General features: G+C 44.4%; 1 protein-coding gene across 1 annotated transcript; it reads right to left on the bottom strand.

Annotated features, from left to right (window-relative positions):
• Window positions 1-872: 872 nt before the first annotated feature.
• On the bottom strand, window positions 873-16,622 carry LOC140645144 (cytokine receptor common subunit beta-like). Its single transcript, XM_072848427.1, has 13 exons — window positions 16,523-16,622; window positions 15,856-16,038; window positions 13,035-13,155; window positions 11,147-11,313; window positions 10,409-10,557; window positions 9,401-9,572; window positions 8,909-9,304; window positions 7,862-8,007; window positions 7,584-7,758; window positions 6,478-6,568; window positions 6,119-6,188; window positions 3,533-3,630; window positions 873-1,867 (listed from the first exon to the last, which is right to left on the bottom strand). Exons 2-13 carry the CDS (start codon window positions 15,941-15,943, stop codon window positions 1,000-1,002), a joined length of 2,541 nt encoding a protein of 846 aa, XP_072704528.1. The 5' UTR covers window positions 15,944-16,038; window positions 16,523-16,622; the 3' UTR covers window positions 873-999.
• Window positions 16,623-21,078: the final 4,456 nt, after the last annotated feature.

Raw genomic sequence — 21,078 nt, forward strand, 5'->3', positions numbered from 1 at the left:
GGGGGATGGGGAATGTGGGTTGCGGTCAGTTCATCACGGATTGTCTCTGCCGCTCTTTCCTCCTCACAGTCTTCCCTGCTCCAGTACGGGATCCCACCCACGGGAGACAGTTCTTCACGCACTTCTCCAATGTGGGTCCTTCCACATTGAGAGCATACAGGCATTTCTTCATGCAGCATTTCTGCTGCAGTTCTTCATTAACTGCTCCAGCATGGGTCCCTTCCATGGGGCGCAGTCCTTCAGGAACGGACTGCTCCAGCGTGGGTTCCTCATGGGTTCACATGTCCTGCCAGAAGACCTGCTCCAGCGTGGGCTTCTCTCCATGGGGCCACAGGTCCTGCCAGGAGCCTGCTCCAGCGCAGGCTCTCCATGGGGTCACAGCCTCCTTTGGGCGCATCCACCTGCTCTGGTGTGGGTTCCTCCATGGGCTGCAGGTGGGTATCTGCTCCACCGTAGGCCTCCATGGGCTGCAGGGGACAGCCTGCCTCACCATGGTCTTCACCATGGGCTGCAGGGGAATCTCTGCTCCGGTGCCTGGAGCACCCCCTCCCCCTCCTTCTTCACTGACCTTGGTGTCTGCAGAGTTGTTTCGCTCACATATTCTCACTCCTCTCTCCCAGCTGCTGTTGTGCAGCAGTTTTTACCCTTTCTTAAATATGTTATCACAGAGGTGCTACCAACATTGCTGATTGGCTCAGCTTTGGCCAGCGGTGGGTCTGTCTTGGAGCTAGCTGGAACTGGTTCTGTTGGACATGGGGGAAGCTTCTGGCATGTTCTCACATAAGCCATGCCTGTAGCCGCCCCACTACCAAAACCTTGCCACATAAACCCAATACACTTGGGGATCTTTCTGACTCATCTGCACCTTCTTACTGCGTTTTAGGTTGGGGACAGGGTAGTAATTGCCCACAGTGGAGGAAAACTGTTATGGTGGTGCCAGGATTAAATATGACTATGTAGTTCTCCAACACAGGTTCTTTGGGAAAAAAATACTCCTTTTCAAAAAATATGTAAGGACATTTTTGTGGGTTCTGAATGCCCATGGAGACCTAAAGGGTCTCCAAACACATCCAGGTGCAATTCAGGAGAAGAGGTTGGTGCTTGACCTGAAAGTGGGACCATGACACCAGTTTTCCCAGGAGGAAACTCATGGCAAGAGTGGTCACTGGCAGGCTGGGGCTCCTGTGCATCACAAGGTAACTCCCCAGCAGTGACACGTGGCGGATGGGTGGAGTCGCTGGCTGATGGCAGTAACAGGCTCTCTGTGGTGATGTACTCCAAGGGGCACTGCTGCGGAGACGTGATACAGCTAAGAGCATTTGGAGATTTCTGCTCTTCTGTTCTCACGTTCGTGCCTTTCCCACAGGCTGGTGGGATCGCTGAGACTTCTTTCTCGTTGAGGTGCTGCATCATTTCCTTCTGACCTGGGAGCAGGAAGGGCTGTGGAGGACCTGGTCCTGGCTGTTCTTGCCTCTGTGGAGCCTGGGGCCAGTCTTCCTTTGGGAGGGTCACATACTGAAGGGAAACTGATTTCTCACGGACTCCCACTGGGTCCCCTTCCAGGGTCTGATGCATATCAGGCTGGGAGGACATCACTGGGCTGTACAAGTATGGACCATTGAAAGCAAAGGAAATCTGGGAAGCAGTACTCGCATGAGCAGCACTCTTGCATGGAAGCCTGGCAAACAGGCAGGATGGACCAGCAGTCTGATTCAATGAGCAGACAAGTGCAGATGATGAAAGTGAGGCTTTATGTGGCACTCCAGAATTCTGACAGGAGTTTTGTGGAGCCAGTGTAGCATGGGAACATGTCTGCACTGTCTTTGCCTCAGCTCCATGGAACTCTGCTGGACTGTTCTTCATCATCCTGTTCAGGTGAAAAAACACAGGACTTAGCTGCTATTGACAACTCTCTAACTGACAGCTCGCTGAGGTGATAACTGCATACAAACAGGAGATGCTCTAAGGGGGTACGCTGTCTTCCAGGAAGCTAGAAAAAACATTTGGCCACATCTCTTGTACCTTCCTCAGAAGACACAAGCCACAGCTTTGCTGTGCCACAGCAAGAGATCAGCTGTTTACTCCCGACTCCAGCTTTTCTCAATGCCGAGATATGCAAGCACGAATCAGCTTTTGAGAAAATCTATGTTTCTGCTGTAAATAAAGCAGAGCTGGGGACCATTCTTTGGCCCTCTGGTAAAATGGCATAGACTGGCTGTGTCCATACTGTATAGCCATGGTAGTCTCCTGAGTCTCCCACAGTGTCTCTGCAGTCTAAAACACAGCTAAGGTTTTGTGTCTGTTTTTTCATTTCAAAGTGCATGACATAATGTGACCGCTGTGTTACAGCTGTATTGATAGTGTGAAACAGGATGTGTGTTGCAAGGCCTGGGTGCAAAGCCTGCTAGAATACTGTTGAAGGACACCAGACACAGCCTAACCTGGTACAGTTGTGTCCATGTTGCCCACCAGGAATGGTGGCTACTGTGTGCTATCTCCCAAACTGTGCCACGATGTTACCTTGGAGAGCACTAGTTGGCACAGACCAAACCATGGCAGGAAGAGTGCTGACAACAAAGCAGTGTGAGCAGTTACAAGGCGGTGCTTGATACTACATCTTGGCCCTGATTTATTTAGCAGTATAGACTCAGGCAACGTGACTGCTAGCATCAGCATTTATGCAGCCCTCGAGCTTGCAGTGACACTTTGCAGTTACTTCTTCAAAATAAAGGGCCCTTGTCTCTTACAAGCACTGAATGTGAAGCTAGACAAAGGGAAAAGACAAAGATTTCAAAGAAGTAACAAACATAACCCATCTTTCCTTCACATGACTTACAAAAGTATATATTAAAAAGAGCTGACCCTCTCTCCTAAGAGGCAGATAATGATAACGAAATCCAAGACTTAATTTAATTTGTGTCAGCCTCCCCGACTGCTCTGCAACCTAGGATAGTTTCCTGAACAGAGCACTATGGTCACCTCCCTGCTCTGTCTTTGAAGACCTGACACAAATTTGAGGCTGTATGGACAATTTGGAACTATTTCTGATCAGCTGCACACTGGTCGGGACCACTGCAGCTCTTCTTTGTTCACATTCCACTTTCAAAGTCAGACTTGGCTTCAAGGAGCAGAAAGTATGTCATTTCTAGAGGATGAAGAGGTAAGGGAATATGTGTATTTTGTGAGAGGGAAGTTGTGTTCAGGCAGGCTGGAAGGAATTCAGCCAACAAGATTTCCACCCTATTAGGTCAATGCCTTTTATTCAAACCTATTTCCAAAGGAAATGCAGAGGAAGAAGGGAGCAGGTTTCTATCCTCAGACTTCCAGCCAGGGAAGTCAAGGTCTGCAGCTGCAGAAATTCATTACAATTTCCATAGATGTTTGGAAGGTGTACACAGACTTAGGAGATATACAGGTGAAAATGCTTTGTCCTCCCAATCACAATGGGTAATATCCATGCACAGCCTGCTCTTACCCCATGGTTAGTAAGGAACCTTTCAAGAAAGGAATAGGGAGTGGGCTGTTTACTTACCCATCCAGCACTTCAAGGCAGTTAATCTGCTCCACCTCCTCAGAAGTGTTCTGCCCACTGAAGCCCACCTGGCTGACTGGCTGTTGGCTGATAGCTTCCTGAAGAGAGAAAATGAAGACTGTAACACGTCTGAGAAAAGAGAGATCATGTTAAGGCCAGGAAGAGCCAGGAGTTGTGGGCACAAGAATGCTAGTAGCACATTTGTGGTAGACAGTGCAAGAACGAGCTTCAGGCTTTCACATTATATTAGTTTTACCAGTTTATCAACCTATGTTTTAGAAGTAATCTTTTCTAAGTAACTTTTGTCCCAACAACCTTGCTGTTCTCATTTTTAGGGCCATGCTGTTTCCCCACCTAAACACAGTAGTGACATTGCTACAGGCAATCTTCAGTACATTGACGCAGGTTTAAAAAACTGCCAGTCTGAATGTATTCCTGGCACCTTCATACCACTCTCATTTGTTCTAACATCTTCTATCAGCTTTTCCCTCCTTCGTCCTTGCTCCAATCTGCAGATCTCTTCACATTTCAACCTTCATTCTCTAGTCAGAACAAGCTGAGATCTGTTTCTCTTCAATCTTCCAGTCACAATGGATGGTAATGTGGAAGCAATCCCATGGCTGTGGCTACAAAGTATGTCCTGTCCTCCAGAAGACTATTCCTTCACTTCCACATTGGCTATCCCTGACGTATCTGTATGCAGCATAGCAGTCAGGGGCTGCTGCAGCTGCAGGTTCCCATCACAATAAACTTCAAAGCTGCTGTTTTGTGCAATGCCTACTTTGATTCAGCAGCATATGAGGACACTGGGCAACATTTCACCTGTAGAGCTAAAATGACTGTCCTTCTGTGCTGACTAACCAGAGAAACAGAGTTGCTGGGATGTTTACAAAGTTTAGGATAAGGGAATTTGCTACAGGAATCAAAACTCTCAAAACCACAAGACTAAGAACAGAGAGCACTTGTGGATGGAGAGCTGGGTATGGGATAGGTAACAAAGCTACTGTGATGCTTTTTAGAGTGGTGGATGGCCTCATAGTGGTGTTGATTATTGTGTGTGGACAGAAAAAGATGAAGTCTGTTGCAGCCCAATTAATCAGAAGGAACTTTAGAACAATGACTGATCTGCAAGGGGGATTTATCAGAGCCTGCAAAACATACAGATACGCATCATGTAAAGCAGTCTGGTGTACCACACTTCCCCTATATCAACTGCTGACTGGATGCATGCCTGAGAGACATTGCTTGCTGACTGAATAAGGGGCTGAGAAATACTGGGTGCCAAATGAACAGTTAGCTGAGGACCACGACAGCACACGGTGTGCAGCAACCTCAAGAGCAATGCTAAGACCAGGCATTGCACTTAAGTTGAAAATATAAAATGGGACAAAAGGACTTGCAAGGTAGAGGATGAGGCTGATAGAGAAGACAAAGGTGGAAAGCTAAAAATGTTGCAATTGGAGAAGTAACTGTTAAGTTAATCTTTGTAAAGACCACTCTTCCCTGGAGTCGTGCATCACTGACTTGCACTGCAGGGAGCCAGAGATGAGGTGGAAGTCATTTAGCTTAAGTAGAAGATAAAACACAGTGGCAAAAATAGCATGAGCTCTCTGTCTGTAGAATGGAGATTAGCAGCATTGCCTTAAGGAGATAGAGACATTAGAGATGTGAGATTAAATATAAATCCAACGGTTGCAGGGGAGACTCACAGATAGATAAGGCTGTGGAATTATGATAGTGAGAAAGTGAAACATGCAAGAGTCAGCTCCAGGAAGGAACCTAGCCACTCTTTTCATAAAACTCCAAGTATGCTCCATGCAGTGCCTCTTTTGGTGATGCCCACCTACTGGGATATAATTTCTTTGAATCACAAGATTTGCATGGTCCTTGCAGGTGAAATCAGGAAATGGGTAGGGAGAGGGATGGAAGAAAAAAGAAGCCACTTAGTTTTAAAAATGCCTCCAAAGATACGACTGTGCAAACAATACATTTCCTTTTCTTTGCCCTCTCCTTTCTTACATGGAGGAAAATGTCCATGTCCAGGAAGTATAGCATGTAGGAGGAAATATAGCTCTCACAGTATGAAGTCAACCTCCAGCAATTGCAGAAGAGTATAGGTAGGTAGGTAATCATGGAGGTAATCATGCAAAGACTATAGAAGGTAGCACTGAAGAGAGTCAGGCAACATCCTGACCAGTAACAGAGAAAGGTCAAGTCCATTTAGGAACAACAGGTTTCATGTATGAGGAGTCTGGGAGGCATTTTGGAGGCAAGGGATGGCAAACCTGACCAGATGCGTCAGAGGGGAGAGTTGGTTCTATTTTTCAACTCTCAGGTCATGGATACTAAGGTAGGAAAATAGGCAGAAGACCAAAGTCTGCAGTGAAGGGTTTCATGAGGCTCAGCCAGGCTCCATAATCCTCATGGACAGGACAGCAGTCTGTTCAGTGACAGTCCAGACCCTGAGTTGGCAGCTCCCCCTCAACCAGACATGCCAACACATGCCTCCCTTCTCTCTATTCACCCTGGAATAACTCCATGTTGTACTTCTCCAGGAGCACCCTGCAAGACACAGTTCCCTCTTACCCCCAGGTAGCTCTGGATCAGGAGACTCTTGCTGGGGTTTGGAATCTTTTCCTCCCACATTTGTTTCTTCCTGCAACAACAATACAGAGTTTTCAAGATCTGCTTCTCAATGTGGCTACAACCAGAAAAGACTACACCCCGTACATTGCGCAGCTCTGCTCTGCGAGGCACCACCAAGGCCCTGGCACGCCACCACCCAACTCTCACCCTTGCACAGACACGCACACGGCCGCCCGTTGCACACCAAGGCTCATCTCCACATAGACCTCTCTCTCAGGGGGGACAAGAAGTGCCTCAGCCTTTAGGCCACCCACATGGCCATCACACTGCTAAATCTCCGAGTCACAACACAAACCTACCTGAGGAAATACTTATAGCTGCAATAAGCAACTATTAGCACAATGATGAGGAGAGCTGGAAGCATCACTGGGAGAAGCACTGGTGGCAGAGCTGAAACAGAGAAGAGAGAAATAGGTATCCACCTGCAGAATGGCTGCTTCCCATAACAGGTTTTTCACTCTGGTCACTCTTCATGCAAGCAGATCAGGGAAGTGTAGGGGATACCCTCCAAAGTGGGAGAGACCAAACATGGCCTGAACAGCTTACTGACCAAAGTAGTTCATCGTTTTGTCTACTGATTCTTTTTCATATTTTTTACTGACATCAGAGTAAACAATTTATGCTAATAAAAAGATGATTAGATACCTTACTCCACCATGAACAATAGGCATGTCTTCAGGCATCTTAGGTCTGCTTACTCTGTACGTCCTGAGAGATGGGGTCTCAGAGATTTTCTAAGAAAGAGCTTCCTCTGCTAATGGCCATAACTGATCATCAACAACATACCAGTTTCTTCCTGAGTACACTCAGGAAGAATTTGCCTAAGCCACTGTCTTACCACTGCAAGCTTCCTCCGGCCAAATCACGCAAGATCATATTACTTTGGGCACAAGACCATATGATAGCAGACACTCTGCCTCTAAGTCCAGAAACAGCAAAAACATGTCAAGGTTTTCATCTCCAGTAGACTCTACTGCGTGTTTTACGCAACCTTATAGTCACTCTGCAAATATAAAAGATTGATGGCTTATATTCTGTCTTCTTGCAGTCTTGGGCTCTTCAGTCACTGATAGCAGAATGGACTACTGGAATCAGGAAACAAGGATGATCTTTTGGGCAGGATCTTTGCTTGATTCTCCCTATGGAAACCTTTGCGGTTGGTCGTACTCACCTTGTGAAGGGAAGTAGGAAAGAAGCTTAAAAGGTCATGCATTTCACCTCATGCATTAGCATTGCTGCTGTACTGCAAGGATGCAGACAGGACAGCTGCCTTGTTAAGCGACCCCAGCTAGCTCATGGCTGGACCAAACTTCAACCCCAGCTGACAGAATGTATTTTTCTAGAGAGGCATTTCAGCCATTAACAGTCCACAAAACCCTACAGAAGTAACCTGCATGAAAAGTACCATTCTCAGTCTTCCAGGTGAACTCCTCACTCCATTCACTCCAAGGCCCCTCATAAGCCAAAGGCATGTTCACCCTTGCACGCATTTTCCCCCTATATTCTGTAGATGCTGCCAGCATCTGCAGGGTGAAGATGAAGGGAGGTTCATCATTGCTAATATTTACATTCTGGAGAGTCTGGGGAGAAGAAAGAAGCACAAATGACAAAGGTGAGAGGAACTGGCTTTCCCATTTGCCCAGCAAAGAGAAACCCAGGCCTCCTGCACTTTCTAAGACTTACCTTTTCGTATGGGTTGTTTTTCCAGTACTCTACTTGGTATCTTTGTTTTATGAAGTCATATTGCAAAGTGTGTTTTATCCACCTCAGTTCATACTCTTGGTTCCCTGTCGCTGTTACCGACACATTTGCAGGCGGCAGCACCTTAACTGGAACACACAGAATGTCTCAGAGTACTTATCAAGATACTGGTCCAGCGCTCCCTTTCTCCGCTGTGAGTAGTTTCCAGAGACTGAAAACAATGTTGTTTTATGCAATGTAAGAAGTCTCAGCTTTTTAACACTTCTTAATTCTCCACTTCTTCATTTTCTAGTCAAATACCATAAACCAGTAGACACATTAAATAACAGAAAATCCATATCCATTAATATTGACAGCACTCCCTGTGTACAGAAAAGCAGTAAAGCAATGTTTGAAACAGCTGTAGTGGTCCACCACATTTGCAGAGATTTTCAGCTCTCTTGGGGCTACTACCTGATATTGTCACCCACTGCAGGAGCTCTCCCAGCTTTAGTCTGTGAAAAGTAGCACCGGTACCTCCAGGTACATGCAGGCAGAGATGATGCACCTGGCGCAGCTCACTCAGCAGAGGAGTCCTACCTCATCCAGTGCTCCAGGGGCCACTGCATAACCCCGCAAGAGCTCCACTGGCTTCTTGAGAAATCCCATAGTGACACAGTCCCCACTAACACCTCTCACCACAGCTCCCTGTCACCTGGGACACCCATGAAGCTCAATCACAGAGAAGCCAGCAGGGTGACAATCGCTCACCGAGAAGCTCTGGGTCACAATCCAAATTCCTGCACAGCAGTTCCCATCACTGCCACCTTCCTCAGAGTAACAAGTGCCACTGAGGAACCTCACCCCTACAAGCCACCTCTCCCAGACCTCTGACCTGACACAGCATCCAGTTCCTTCCTTCATCAGTCCCCGGTCTCTTCCTCTTCCCACACACTTTTCCTCACCACTGCTGTCCTCAGCCCCACTTGCCCAGACAGGCATCTCTCCAAGAAACAACCAGGAGAAGCAAGAAACAGCACAGCAACTCACTGTTCTTGGAGGCTTCAAACAGTTTCTCCTCCATCTTGGCCCGCACAGACACATGGTACTGGCTCTGACTGCTGGAGTTGCTAACAGGGATCTCGCAGCTCTGGACCACATATGGGACATGGGGCAAAGCCTTCTCGTGCACAGGAGAGCACTCCTCTTCTCTGAGGGGAGAAAAAGAGGTTGAGCTGAGATCAGGGGGAACGGGACGGAGCAGAAACTCCGTGGAAGAGGCAGAGGCACGCTGCCATGGGCAGAGCACGTACACTGATATCGGAGTGGCCCTGAAGAACAAGCCAAAGAGGACAGAGGTGATGATCGCTTTCTTCACTTCCCAGCTGCACGTCAGACGATCTGCACCATTGAAGAGGCAGCGAAGGTTCCTGGGCTGAAGGCCACCTTCAGAGAAGATGAGAGCAAGCTGAGTGACAGGAAAGGTCTGGCTTCTCAGCCAGCACTCCCACCCCTGCACGGCCCCGCTCTGTCCCACGCTACCTTCAGGGGTCTCCCACAACACCTCCGTGCTCCACTCGCTGTACTGCCCAGAGAAGCCACTGGCCCGCCCCGGTCTGGCTCGCACACGGGCAACGTAGCTGCTCCCTGGAACAAGGTCCTCGTGGCTGAGATGGCAACATGTGGTGTTGGAGAGCAAGAGAGAGGCAGCTTTCTGTTGTTGGGGGAAAGGAGGGAGAGCGAGGAGGGAGGAAATTGGGGAGGTGGGGAATGGAGAAGAGGGGTGGAGGGAAGACAGGGAAAAGAGTGAGACAGGGAAAAGGTGACTGCCAGGCTGCATCTCCCAGCAGTCCCACGCATGTGATGGTCCATGCACATGCATGGCACAGGAAGGGTGAGGCACAGGCGCTGTCGGGCACAATCTACCCCAGCAGGTGGGCCAGCTCCTGCAGCTTGCAGGGCCCCAGTTGTCTTCAGCGCCAGCTGCACGAGTTCCCAACATTGCTCAGTGCAGAATTTTGTGGAAATCTGGCCAAGATACTTCTCTTAAAAACTAAAGGTCAGGCTGACAGGTACAGAACAGAAACACATACAGATCTAGGGAAACAATAGGGCAAAGGATATGGGCTCTTAAAAACTTTAAAAAAAAAAACCAAAAAAACCGTTTCTTTCTGGAAGGGGAAGCAGCTTCAAATGTATTTTGCCATTTTCCCACATGAACCCACAGGTTTCTGTTGGAACGTGCCTTAATTCCTTAATTTGGAGGCTTTCAAGGCAAAATCAATTCCAACTCAAAACGCAAGTGTGGTGCTTTTTTTCAGTGAAGAATAGATCTTTGCATTCAATTCAGAACAAATGCTATTTCACTGGGCAAGTCACTTGCAAACAGAAAGAGAGCCCCTTTCGCCTGACCTGAAACAACATTTGTTGCATCTCCTCATAGTGCCTGAGAACAGAAAGGCCATTCATTTGCACAACGTTTACCACAGGCTCTCAACCGCCGAAAAGGGTGCAGCCCAAACCGGGGCAGCCCGACTCCTCCGCTCTTACCTCCCAGGACTCCCACTCCCGCTTGTAAGTGACTTCATAGTCCAGTGCATTGCCCAGCCCTTGGCTTCCATCAGCTGCTCTCCAGGTCAGCAAGAAGTCTCCTGATCTCATCAAGCTGACTGAGAGGTTGTGAGGTGGGAGGGTCTGAACTGGAAGGTGAAGGTACAACCCAGGAGAGGAGACAGTGAGGACAGGGACATGAAGAGGGGAAGAAAATGCCTATCTGATGTTCTCTGAATGACAGAATCTGGATATTTAACAATTATCCCTGGACTGCTACAAATAATCCATGATTCTTTTTCACTGCAAGTTGCAAACTCTACAAGACCTGGGAAATATATTCATGAACAGAAGAGGAAAGTAGGGAGAGCAGTGCTGTTGTGCAGCTTTATAGCAACATTGTGAAAGAATATGCTGTAATGCATGCAGAGCATGGTGCTGAAACAGAAGGCTTTTTTGATATCTTCCCCCAATCCTAATCAAGACGCTGGTTAGCTGGCAGGTCTACCCCCATTTTTTCCATTGTAGTCATTGAAGGTATACTCATTTTTGTCTATCCTGGGTGCACTGAATTTGAAGGTAGTAGTATGGCCTTATAGCCATTCAACTTCACTCTTGCTTACGTTTCAGGTTAAGAGCTGACCTAAGTATCTTTTTAGGATTAGATATTCAAGACATTAATTTGAAAAACTTTTAAACACTCAAGAATAGAGACAAGACTTAGTGGTTCATCTTTACCATTCTGAAACAAGTAGACATTTAGCTCTGCCTGCAGTGTCAGGTCAAATTTGAAGTTGTAGTTTTCTTGATCATATCCATGGATGTGACACACGCAGTGCATTGTGAAGTTCTGGCAGTCAACGCGGTTTTCACCTTTGTGGGACTTGCAGGTTGTTCCTTTGTTCCTGGTTACACAGGGAAAAGCATGACTATCTGAATAGGATGCTGCTAGATGGCCCTAAGTGTGGTTTCTGAAACCTTCCCCACATGCTATTTTATTCTGTTTCTAAATCAATGTGTATCACTGCATTATGTTGGCATACTCCTTGTAGTTCATTAAGTGACATGAATAAATTCTCTAGTATCAAGCACATCTGCTTTATTTGCTCTTCCTTTCCTTAAAGGAAGATGCACTCACAATATCTTGGGTTGGTAGGTGTCTGGGCCCTGAACACAACCTCTTTCACCACCACCACCACCACACCCCAAGGGGTTTGGCTACCCATGCTTGAGGCTGTCTAAGATGGAATCAGCCTGACTGAGGGCATCCCCACCTTCACTCAGAAGCTGCTTTTAATTTCAGGCCCTTGCCTTTGGTCCTTGCCTGAGCTATGACGCAGCCATATCTGTACCTGGTGATACACGTTGCTGATTGTGATCCATGGAGTTGACTTCCTAGCTTGACCTTAAGCCTGGCTACTGGATAGGGACTTCCTTGGCTGATCCTGGTCACTCTCATTGTGCTGCTTTTCTTGTTACTGTGGGATTACGCCATTGTCAATGAGGTCAATGCCTTGCTGTCACCCCCAGCTCCTAGCTCACCTTCCCTTAGCAAGCAAAGCTTGTTGCTTCCATAACAGTAGGGTTGGCAGTTTACATGTGTACATATGTATGTTATGCTATGCTTACATTAGAGAAGTCAAAGAAGATAAGCCAAAGAAATGCAGCTAGCAGTTGGGACAGAAGTTTTGTGAGGACTATGGGACTGCAACCCTCCTACAAAAAAAAATTATTTCCACACAGACCTGTGGAGTCCTTTGGGCCACAGCAACAGTTCTCTGGTTTGTAGACTTCAATCCACAGTAAACTACTAACATTTGGGATGTGATTCAATACTCTAGGGACTGTAAGGGGCACCTTCTCCATTGACTTCAACAGCTGTCAGGTCAACTCCTAGGGCTCTTTCTCAAAAATAAAACTGAGATGATAACTTCTTGTTCTTATTTCATGTTTTCTTCCCACCCTCCAATCTCTCTGCTGTTTACCCCTCCATCTCCTGCTTCTACTATTACTCTTTTTCTCCTTCCCCTATCTTTTTCTTTTTCTCTGTCCCTTCCTCTCCCTCACTCTCTAATTTGACTGTTCCGTTTTCTTCTTGAAAGGAAGCAGAAGTAACAAAAAGATAGTGCAAGATGTAGCCTAGTATCTCTGAGAGGAAACCCAATGAGTCAAACAAACACGTACAACTTCTCTTTTTCTCACAATTTGTTTTGCAGAAATTATTTCAACATAGCTATGCTCTTACTGGCATAAGGAAGAAGCAGCCTTCTTTGCCATTCTGATTAGTTATTATCACCACTGCATCTAGTGCAACACATCCTTCTCCACTCAGGTGCAATAATTAACATGTTCTGCCATATTTTGTGCGTGTGCTCTCACAGCAAAAGCAGGGTAGAGTGATTGAAAAGATAATGAAAACAATTTGATTAGCATGCTCTGGTTCCTGTTCTTCCTCATCCTGTGCAGATCCAACATTCTCCCTAGCCTGTACATAACACTGGTGTCTGCAAGCTGGATACTATGCTGGCTGCAAGCCCAGTCCACTGTCCTTTTGCCCAGCTCCATCTCTTAGGTTCAGCAGCCAAGCCCCTTTAGACCCTTCACAGAACACCAGCCAGGCACTTACTTTTCACAGTGGTTCAGAGTCACATTCACGAATTGATGAGCCTCTGAACACTCCATCCATGTGCAAGTTGTAAGAGATATGTGGTCGTTATAACACTGTAGGGTCTGCATTGGGATGCTCTCTGAAAAGAGGAAACAATCAGAAGACAGATGGGGCTAAAGGAGGTAGTGGGAAATGGTAAGATGAACACAAGCTCTGCTACTGTGCTGGAGAAGGCAGAGACAGAGAAGTGAGGAGCTGGGTGATGAGATCTGCTGGGAACATCCCCTATGTTGTTCAGCTCATCCTGCATGGATTTCACAAATAAAATTTGGCCCTTCGTGGGAAAGCCTGAAGGCAAGAAGTCTCCAAGAGCAGCTGCTGCTCTTAGGGTAGGCTGGACTGTCATTATGTTGCCATTTATCAGAATTTCATCGTGAGTCTTAGGACTGAGAAAGCCTCAACTTTTTGATTCTGCTTGTTTGTAAATCAAAATGGTCATGCAAGAAAATTAAGATTCTGGTCTACAACCTGTGAAGAAAAGCTTGAATTGTTTTGTAATAGGCAAAATTAATTTTCAAGAAATTTTCTAATTCAAAAGACAAGTCCAAAGGGTTAAGCTTGATGTTTTTAAGCCTCATTGGACTTCAGGCCTTTGAAGCAAAAGGGCCTTGCACCACTGGCTAAAACCTCAAACACATTTTCCCCTTTCTGTTCCCCACCCCCAGACAGGAATCACAGCCATTCTGATACAGTGAACTATTATCTAAGACTTCAAATTGTACTTCTGTTTTGCTTCCTGAACTGCATAGGCTTGATGCTCCATGAAAGTCCAACACAGACGGAAAGCTGGTCAAGCAAGTGTGAGCATAACACAGAAAGCCTAAAAGAGCAGCTCTCCCCAATGAGAAGCCTGTTGTCTCCTGTGAACAATCTTTTGATATTCCAGCAGGAGGAAGCAAGAGTACCAAGACCAACTGGGCAATGCTGAATGGGGATTTATTTAGCTGAGGACTCACATCAGCATCAGTGTCCTAGGACAATCTCTGCATAGTTTTGCAAAGAAAAATCTCGTAAATCTCTGCATAGTTTTGCAATAAACAAGGGTCCAATCTGAATGGGAGGACCCCCAGGACCTAGGCAGTGTAGTGTTGACTTTTGTACCCCTTAACGACAGAAGGAATCTGGGAGACATTTAGAAAGACAGCTTCTAAGAACATAATTATAGATTTTTAAAAAGCCAAACAAATGCTCTCACCAATTCACTGCTCTTTTAGCAGTCAAGAGATGTCTTAGTAGAAAGGCAGTAAGTGTAAGATATGAATGATTTATTGTTTAAGGCAAAAAATGGATGCCTCATTAAGCAGGACATTCAGCTTTGCCTTTGTGGATTGTTGTCATGGTGGTGAATACATTCACGTGCCCACCAAATGAGCCCACTTGCCTTAGCAAGACTTATGCCTCTAAGAAGTCATATGCAAAAGTGAGAGACACCCGCTCTGGTTAGCTACAAAGTCATTTAAGTCACGGAAAGGAGAAAGCTTCCTGGCAAGGAAAACATATTTTAAAAATCTAGTGGCTGAAAAAGTTGTGTCCCTTTACCAGTAAACAAACATACCTCATAGAAGGATTTGCAGAGAACCTGCTTTTCCTTTTTCTTTTGTGAAAAAGCTCTGTGCAAGGAGGAGCTGTGTCTGTATTGAGGAAAGGTCAGTGTTAACCTGGGAAAATGAATGTGCCCTTCCCTGTGAATTCAAACTCCAAGAACAGGTGCTGGAGTTGTCTCTGCTATGATGGGAACTACTGACACAGGGTCAGCTTGGTTGAGAGCTCTTTTCTTCAGGAACAGCTGCAAAGAGATGGCGAGGGATGATTTTTTGCCATTCCTAGCAGGCCTAGAGCAGTTGATGCCTAATCTTGCAAGAAACACCTGTGCCCAAGCTGAGCCACCTTCAGATCCAAAAAGTGAAATATGCTGCAAAGATGAGGTTGTTTCAGTCATCATAGGGTGACTGCTTGAGAGACCAGAGCGTCCATGGCATTCAGTACTGCGAATCACAGGTTAGGCAAGGGAGCATAATCCTCCCAAGTACCAGAGATATGTCTCTATATCTGGAAAGATAGGTGTGCAATGGGTACATTTTTCACTACTTTTTATTTCAATACCTTTTATTCAATACCTCAGAGCCTCCAGCTCTTAAAGAGTACTTACTAAGTTCCTCATCCCACGCAGGTGCTGTGCCTCTGTTCTGCCAGCTGTGTTATCAACCAGCTCTCAGCTCCCTGCCTCTTAGGAAGCAGCCAGCCCGCACTCTAAAGAGAAGTTGACTGATCCTGCTTCCAAGTGATACAGGAGTACAGATACTCCTGTATCACTTGGAAGCAGGACAAGCCAAGAGACATAACGAAGAGACACCTATAGTTGAGGAAAAAAGGCAGGTTGGAAAAAAAGTTTTATTTTGGTATAAACCAAAACAATATCCAACAATGGGACAGGGGAAGTCATAGCTCATACCAGTAATAGTCAGGCCTACTCAGATGTGAAACTTCATGACTAGTCAATTTAAGTAAATATACTAACAGGCTTTGAACATTTTCTAGCCCATGAAGTTTAGGGTCTTGCCTAAATACCATTCACAACTCTGCCATTGGCATACATCTGGGGTGTTTGGTATAGCCCTGCTAACTACATATGTGTACACTCACAGAGTGTCCTTCTCTTTCTGTCACTAAGGTGAAAGCAGAAAATAAAGAGAGGATGGAGAAATATGAAGCTAAAATAAAAGGAACAATAATAGAAAAGAAAGCAGGAAAAAATAGAGGCAAAGGGTCTGAAACTCACCTCGAATATTTCCAACCCCCAAAACCAAGCATGGAGCCAGAAGAAGACTGATGAGCTCTCTCATCTTTACACCTTTGCACACAAGCATGATCTTATGTCAGGCAACAACTCCCTGCATCACCGGCTGTTCTTCCTCAAATGCATGCTCAACAGCCACTGTTCCTTCTTTGTCACCAGCTGTAGCTGAAAGCAAAACTCATGTGGTCAGCTGGGAAACTCTTGGGCCTTCTGTTGATGATCTCTCAGAGTAGCTTCATATGAAGATAATTTATTAAGGGGAAAACTTTTTGCCTCTTCAGCAGAGGACAAAGACAAAGCTTGCTGTTTGAAACTAATGGCAGGATTTTCCACCTCCTTCTTTCACCTTGAGAATAAGAAATAACCCCTAAGTTATGAGAAGGAATTAATTATCCGTGTTGATTCACCCATCTGATCCATAAAAAATACACCCTGCTGTTCCGCTGAATCATGAACCTGTCCAGAAACAAACACTTCCTTGCCTCTCTTACCACTCCTACTCACAAAAATGTACTTATGGTGAATTGAGAGATCCAGTCCTCCTATTTCTTCACTTTAAGACCTGATTCACAGAGGTTTTAAGTCCTTGTTTGAGCAGAGAGGGCTCCTTGCCAGTTCCTTCCCCACAGTAACAACACATTTGCCTTACCTGAATGCTGAGTGGTCTTCAAGGCAGGTGCTTCACAGTGACTGGTTATTTGACTTTCTTATTTATCACTCACATGGAGTCTGTGCAAATGCAACTGCCAATAGGACACCCAAAGCCTTACCCCTTCAAACAAGCCTGTGCTCTATTTCCCTTTCAGTTGTGCTGTTGTAGTCTTCAGCACCAGAGGCATGTTTGACTTGTTCTCTCGGACCTTCCTGTTTATAGCATAGGTCCAGCAACTAGATTCCTGATCAGATGTTATACAATTAAGAGGAAGAGGGAAGGAAGTACTTGTCACTGTTATATTTTGCTTAAACAATTTCTAAGAAATGTGACTAACTTTTCCACAAATAAGATGTAATGATCTCTTAACAGAGGCTGAACTGTGCTGCTGCTTCTCTTTTCTGTTGATCTGCACTGAAAACCTGTCCTTTAAATCATCATTCTCCTTGTGTGCAATGTTTTCTAAAAGGAAAATTCATTGCCATCAAGTTAAACAGTCATTAAATAAAACATTAGTTTACATTGTGAATGTTGTCTTAAAGACACATTGCTGTTGCTAAGCCTGACCTGTACAAAACTGTCTCCATCCAAATAGTAGCACTAGAAGTGTGGATTCCGCTTAAGGGATTAAAATTCAAGCCACGCTCTGATTACATATTTCAATTTAAGTGATAATATCACTCTGCATCAGTAGAAGTGAGGAAAATACACTCAAATGGAGACAGTGTAATTTAACATGTATTTAGATCTTTTTAATCTTAGGAAAAAAAGGAAGAGAACTGGTGGCATCTAAAGAAGTGAGAGGTGGTGAAGTTTCTTACTGCTTTCTCTAACCTAAACTGCAGTCTCTGTGAAGACATTACTATAGTTTTGGGCAGTACCTTTTTCAATTGAAAGTACCAAAGTTCAGGCAATTTTGGATTATGTGGCAGAGTTCAGGCAATTTTGGATTACATCCTCTGCAGCATACACAGTTTCTTATGAATCAGCGGCAACTGGAAGTGCATTAGAAAAAATTTTTAAAAGCTAAAAGAAAAGCACAGTAAGCCAAAGAGAGGAAGATGAAGGGAAAGCTACTTGGCAATAATTTTCAGGATATGCTGTAAAAGTGAACGTTGCACACAGTGAATAGGCATGAGCTTGAGAATGAAGACTTTTGTCTTTGCAGTCGCCAAAGGGCACACATGCACTCTCCTTCTCTTCATGCTTCTTCCACAGATAAAAAAAGAGGTGTAAGCTTATCCCTTCGGTTTCTTCTTAACAGGCAGAATAATTATCCCGCTTACATGCAGAGACCTCAGTGGAGAAAAATGAGGATTGGTAGAGAATACACATGCACTATGTCTCTTGAAACTTCAGTCATTTGTAAGTAATTGCTTTTTCTTCTTTTCATGCTTGTTAAGCACACTCATACTGTGTGTGAGTCCAAGCAATACCGTGTTACTCCTCTCACTTAATTTACTCCAATTAGGTTTTCACATCCCTAGACACGAAGGATCTACCTATCAGAAGGAGTGCTTCTGCAATAGAGAAATGCTTGGTGAAGACGAGATTAAAGTTTCCTGGGATGGAACTGAGGCATGCCTCTTCCGCCAAGCTGCTACAGTAACTTGAGCTTGCATGGAGTGTGTCTGAATCAGTGATAGTAAATTCACCATGCTAGTCTGATAGCAGAGTCTGACACCATCAGTTACCTTGTTAATTTGCACAGAAATCACTGTGCCAAGACATACCTATGCTACAGAGGCCTGAAAAGCTTTGGCTTCAGAAAGCTGAAAGGCAAATTCCTCTAGATAATCAGGCTGTGAAGTGACGCCTTTCTTTCTAAAGGCCTCACAAAGCGAATTAACTGCCATGTTAATTCCCTATCTAAAGTGAAATCCAGTGACAACCTTTAGCAGCAATTTGGGGTAGAGGTTCAAGAAAACTATTCTGGCAAAAATAACCAGGTATAAATCCCTGGATTGCCCCTGCTCTGTTTACTGAGCCATAGCAAAAGCAACCGTCATGGGTATATATATATAAAGCAGTGAACAGATTGACATAAATTCAGTGGTAATCTCTTCAGGACTTCTAGGATGGGCACTTCAACCAGAAAGACTTTAATTAATCCTTTCAGAAAACCCAGAATCATGAATTGACAAGACACCAAAAGGCCATTTACTCATCAGTTAAAACACTTTAACCCAAAGTGAGATATAACTTGACTGAATGGATGGATAAGTCAAGCCTTTCAGCTCCAAGACAGGACATGAAGAAGCCAAATCATTCTTCAGACACTGTGTGGGTCTTGTCATATCTGTATAGGCCATCCATAGCTTCTCTTGCACTCAAGGGAAGTTCTCTCTGGCATGTGATGGCACAGACTGATATCACAGTAGCTAGGTATCCCTGGGTGGGCCAAGTGGATCTGCTGGATCTGGTCTTCACCTCCAGGAGAAGATCACCCCCAAAAAGTGATCCTGGGTGACATGAACGCTAGCTAACACTGTGCCATGAGTAACTCAACAGATACCATGTACAGCAAAGGCTGATGAGTGTCTTAAGTGCGATGGGCTCCCTTCAGGAGCAGGAAAAGTAAAATATCTCCTTCATTTCTAACAAAATTAAACAAGATCATGACCAAGTAAATAAAAATATGGACAAACATTTTACTGGAAAAGACCCATGCAGTTGAAAAGATGGCACATACCACGAGGAACCTAGACATTCTCTTAGTAAGTCCTAAGAAAGACCCAATGGTTATGGCCAATATGCATACCACCAACAAAGAAACAGCAGGCAAGAGGTCCTGAAAGCAAAGTTTAAACCAGGAAGCTAAAAATGTGGTCCTACGTAGTAGCATTCTTCAATGGTCCTGGTTTTATACACTGTGTCAGATAACAGAGGCTCAGTCATGATTGATTAAACTGTAGAGAAAAGGCGATTATATTTATTAGTATCTGGTAAATTTTTGAAGCAGATTAAGTTTATATAAGATGGGTTCCATCTAATCAAGACAGAATCAGTGCTGCTGACATTTAAGATTAAAAACATTATGAGGCAATTTTAAAATGAAAACCAAGGAAATCATGCCAGGTGTGGAAAGTAAATTGATCAGATTGATATATCTGTGTAGTCTGAAATAACAGAAAGCCTATGACTTAGAAAAATGGATAGAATAAAAGGGAAGAAAAAAAACCAGAGAAAAACAATATCCCAGGTAAGCAGAGCATATAAAAATATGCAACTAGATCAAGACAAAAGCCCAAATATGTCTATACAAATACTTCAATTTTAAAATATGGTTTAAATGGCAGAACCATTGGCGAATGCCTTTTTTAAAAAAAAACCAAACAAAATGTAATAAGCATTACGGAAGTTTGATGAAAAGAAGATATTCAGTGGAACACTAATACAAGAATATACATTTTGTACAAGAAGAATAGTTTGCATTTACACATTAATGCTAAAGAAAGTATAGTGTCAAACACAGTATGTGTCAACAGTTGTGTTGTACTACAGAATTTCAATGACTGCAGAATTTCATTCCATGCTAAAAGGAACAGTATGCTGTTAGTGCTATACTATCAATCACCTGACCAAAAGGAGGTGAGTGAAATCCTAGAGATGACCAGAGAGCCTGAAGGGCAGACGAACAATAAGAATGGGACAGTCCAATCATACTAGACTAGGTAAACATCACAGTGAACCGGGATGAGGCTATGTCTGCACTGGTAGACTAAACCAGGACAAGGCAAAGGTTTGAGCTCTGGAATGAGATCATAAACTCCAATCAATTATTAGTGAACTCTTTGACATGGCTTTTGTCCATGTCAAGGAGCAAGCCAGGGACAGTTTCCAATATGCAGTGTGAAAGAGGCCACCTTCTACTGTTGGGGAAAGAGCTTGGATACACGAAACTTCCATGACTGCTCCATGTCAATTGCTCTTACAGCCAGAAATGGACCTTGGTCTACTTTATTTGCTAGTATGGATCTAGTCACAGATTCTACCTTTTTAGCCCCTATAAATGATTGCATCTTGGAGCTACTTGTGAAAGCACTCACAAGAAAAGACACAAACTGATTTAGTCCTGAATAATATACAAGACTTAGTACAAGTTGAAACAACAAAAGACACAAGTTTACTACAATAATGTTTTAAGGGCATACATAAAAATAACAAGACTGGCAAAAATAAGCCCAAGAAGCTGTTAAAAGGGTCAAATGTTTGCAGTGCCAAAGGGACTGTTTAAAGAATCATTTAAAAACTCAAAAGTGAACTTAGGCCTTTTGCAAGTCTACCCACGCTACAAAGGTAGGGTTATTGTAGCTTTAATGTTCTGAAAAAGTAAATGAGGCAAGACATATAGAGAAAAATGATAACTTAGAATGATCTTTTCCAACTAAATCTTTCAGTTTGATAAAACATAATTACTTTCTTTACAAGCCTTGCATAACTTACATTCTTACTCAATTGGTTTCTTGTAATAAAATCTGTAAAGGAACTTAAAAATTCAATTGCTGAACAAGTAATTGTAGTAAATAATCAAAGGCTTTAACAGGCCTCAG

This window comes from Ciconia boyciana, chromosome 1 (assembly GCF_034638445.1).
Source record: "Ciconia boyciana chromosome 1, ASM3463844v1, whole genome shotgun sequence".
NCBI lineage: Eukaryota > Metazoa > Chordata > Aves > Ciconiiformes > Ciconiidae > Ciconia > Ciconia boyciana.